The following is a 3,447-nucleotide window of genomic DNA, read 5'->3' as shown; positions in this document are numbered from 1 at the left end:
GATGCCAGTCCAACTATCCAAAAACAAATGTTAAACACTTCAGAAGTGAGGCAGTAATTAAAAAACCTGGACGTGGGAGGAGACAAGGGAGAAACCGAGAGCAGCTCATTCGACTAACATGACACGACAAACGATGTTACAAAACCTTGAAGCTGTGCTTATCGCACTGCAGATAAATACATCAAAGGGGAAGACATTGTGTGTGTATGTGTGTGTGTGTGTGTGAGAGAGAGAGAGAGACAGAGAGAGAGAGAGATGTGGTGGGCTGTTGAAAATGAGCAAATGAAACCAACTTGTGAGAAATCATGGATGAGAGAATGAGGAGGGAGATGCTGAGAGACTTGTCAGCTGCAGGCAGCGTCTCTGGAGTGAGGAGACCGAAACATGATAGTCTGTGTTAATCGGGACCATTGCTTCCCACTGTGTGAATGTGTGAGTGCGTGTGCGTATGCGTGTGCGTGTGATACAGTGACAGAAAAGATCTAACAGACAGAATGTTTTTCAGTTCCAACAGAAGCTGTGGAGCGGCGACCTGCAGAAAGCCGTTTCCTGAGCTCATCCTAATCTACCGTCGACTGATGATTTTCGCATGTATTCCTGTATAATGCATTCATGACTAAAAGGGCAAAGTTAGTTATAAAAAACATTTAACCCCCCAAAACCTCCAATCCTTCTGCTTCATAGATGCTGTGTGGGTGTCTTTTGGCACAAATGTGAAGCTGATCAGCGTCTAAAACGAGAAGATTTTCCTCGGTTCTCGGTTGTACATCACTGGGTAAACTGAATATTTTGGGGTTTTTTTTAAACTATTGGCTGGACAACACAAGCAGCTTGATGACGTCCTTAGGCTCACAGAACTTGGGATGGGTATTTCTCATTATTATTACAGACTAAATAATTAATCAGTGAATCAAGAAAAAAAAATAATGTGTTTGCAGTTAGTGTTAGTTGGTGCATCCACAAAACCCTGAATAATGCCTAAACTGAGACTTCCTGTAATGATGTGCCAAAAAATACTTTTAAACTCTAGTTGAACTAGTGCAATGGGCTGCAGGACATGAGGAAGACTCGCTGTTTTGGGCCACATGTGCAGCAGTGCCATTGGGGTAAACGTAGGGAAAGAGTGAAGAAAAAGAAGAAGATGATGATAAGGGATGGAGAGAGAAGAGAAGTCTTCCAAGAAGGAGAAAAAAAAACTTAACTCTCATCTAATGGCATAACAGAGGACTGATCTCCCAGAGGAGCGTCATCTCATCCTCTTGAACAAGACGCTGGTTAGAGAGCCAGGAGCTCTGCCAAGGCTCTTACAGAGTACTGGATGTGTGTGTAAGGAGATAACAGCAGCTCACTGTTAGCTTTACACCAGCAGGACAGGCTGGATTAGTCAATCCACTGCAACCGTGTGTTTTTTTTCTTCTCCTCTTCCATCAAGTTTGCATCTTAGATTTTCACATTTAGGATGTCTGAAGTGATATAATGTTGCCAATTACTATTATGCCACATACAAGTTGTGAAGGAAAAACTCAGGAGCAGGACAACTCATTTTACATACACGAAGAAGGTTCGGGTGACCTTGATGAATAACACAGGAGCATTTCATGAACACTTATTGGAGGAAAGAATTTAGCCAAGGACGACCGCACCATTTTAGCACCACGTGTTATCGTGCGGTGCCGTTTCAACTCTCAGAAGTTCCTTTCTTTCGGAAGGTCTTTTTAATCTCATGCTGGAAGCGTTAGGTTAAGCTGAACCTTCAATGTAAACAAAGATATTGCCAGCACCTAAAACACAGATGCTAAAAGCTAAATCAGCCAATCACACACACACACACACTGCATATAATCCTAAATCTACGGAGGCACAAATTCAAAGTACTCCTCTGCCTGGAAAGGTTACGAGGTCATGTTGGACAATGACCTGAATGACACCTGGGGTACAACTGTCTCAACTAACAGTACATGGCACGAGATGGTAAGCTGGAAATTCCACCACACAGTTAAAGGAAAGACGGATAGCGGTACTAATATATCGGCTGGTGTCTGAGGGGAAGATTTGCCCTTTGAGGTTGGAAGTGAACCAATACCTAGAGCAACTGTTGCGTCTTCAGAATGTTCGGAGGTGTGTTTGTGTGCGTGAGCGATGGAGAGAGCTTACAGCAGTCCGACTCGTCCGACCAGTCTCCGCAGTCGTCGTCTCCGTCACAGTGGTAGATGTCCAGGATACAGCGGCCGTATGCACACTGGAACTCCTCCACGCTGCAGGTGGCTGCCATCACATCTGAGGCTGCACAGACACACACAGATACACACACACACACACAGACACACACGTTAAACAGATGCTGGAGAAGATGGTGCAGCAGCTGGCTGTCTGAAGCTCTTTGAAGCATCCAGTCTTCACTGCTGAGTCTGTCAGAAACACTACATGAAAGGAAAGAGAGGCTCAGCTCTCTATTGAGACAGTGAATATGTTAACATGCTCAGCAGTTAATCAGTTCCTGTTAACATCTTACTTTCCATGCAGATGATCAGTAACCACATTTGTCCCCTTCTTGCAGCCATAGTTGTAAATCATGATGCTGCAGCCTGCAAAGTTTTTGATCGGAGAGTCTGGACTGACGTTGCATAGAGGCAACAGGCTCTCTTGTGATGTTTACATTTTACAAATGACATACTGTTCATATAGGACACATATTTATTTAGAATCATTTATTTCAGGTTTCAAAATTTGGTCTGATTTTGGATTATTTTGGATGTGAGCGATGGCCTGCTGCTGCTGCCACAGAAATTCGCTCTCTTATAAAAATCCAGTTAAAAAAAAGAAATCAGCACAATTATTATTTAACAGAGATCCAGGAAAATCAGGCTTCTCATTCACAAGCCACCAACAGTTATGTAAACACACTGATAAGCTTCTCATGAGAAACATCTTTTGAAAACATTGGTTTTACCTGTAGCCAATTATTCATCTGAATTGACCCAATTATAAAATGACACTCTTATGTCTACGCTCCGTGGAGAAAGTATCTACTCTGGAGGGCATGTTAAAAATAGCATACGTTTTATGTGATAGAAAACACAGACTGATGTGTGATGTGCGGGTGAAGGCCCAAACGTGTTCCACAACACCAACAACCATGTACAGTGTGTAGTTCCTTTAACTTGAGAAGCATGAAGCCCCATTTCTTACCGTGTCTTTCTCAAACAAACACACACAGACACACAAAAACACACACACAGAGTAACTTACGACAGTTTTCCTCGTCTGATCCGTCCTTACAGTCCGTGTCTCCGTCACAGTACCAGTGCTCAGCGATACAACTGCCATCTGTACAGCGGAACTCCTTATCTGAACATTTACGCATGTCTGGTATGGAAAAAACAAACCAAAAAACTCAGATTTTATAAAACGTTTAAATGAATATGTGCTTGCATGATGGTGTTTGTG

The 3,447-nt window shown here is 42.9% G+C and overlaps 1 protein-coding gene across 3 annotated transcripts in view; it reads right to left on the bottom strand.

Annotated features, from left to right (window-relative positions):
* Positions 1 to 3,447, bottom strand: part of lrp4 (low density lipoprotein receptor-related protein 4) — a 124,403-nt gene that overhangs the window by 38,170 nt on the left and 82,786 nt on the right. For all 3 annotated transcript variants that reach the window (XM_032522934.1, XM_032522942.1, XM_032522952.1), the window contains exons 5-6: positions 3,250 to 3,366; positions 2,155 to 2,283 (exon numbers count right to left, since the gene is read on the bottom strand). In XM_032522934.1, the coding sequence (XP_032378825.1) occupies positions 2,155 to 2,283; positions 3,250 to 3,366 (246 nt within the window). The remainder of the gene's footprint in view (positions 1 to 2,154; positions 2,284 to 3,249; positions 3,367 to 3,447) is intronic.

This window comes from Etheostoma spectabile, chromosome 1 (assembly GCF_008692095.1).
Source record: "Etheostoma spectabile isolate EspeVRDwgs_2016 chromosome 1, UIUC_Espe_1.0, whole genome shotgun sequence".
NCBI lineage: Eukaryota > Metazoa > Chordata > Actinopteri > Perciformes > Percidae > Etheostoma > Etheostoma spectabile.
The sequence above is the reverse complement of the archived record's forward strand: the minus strand, read 5'-3'. Positions and strand labels throughout refer to the sequence as shown.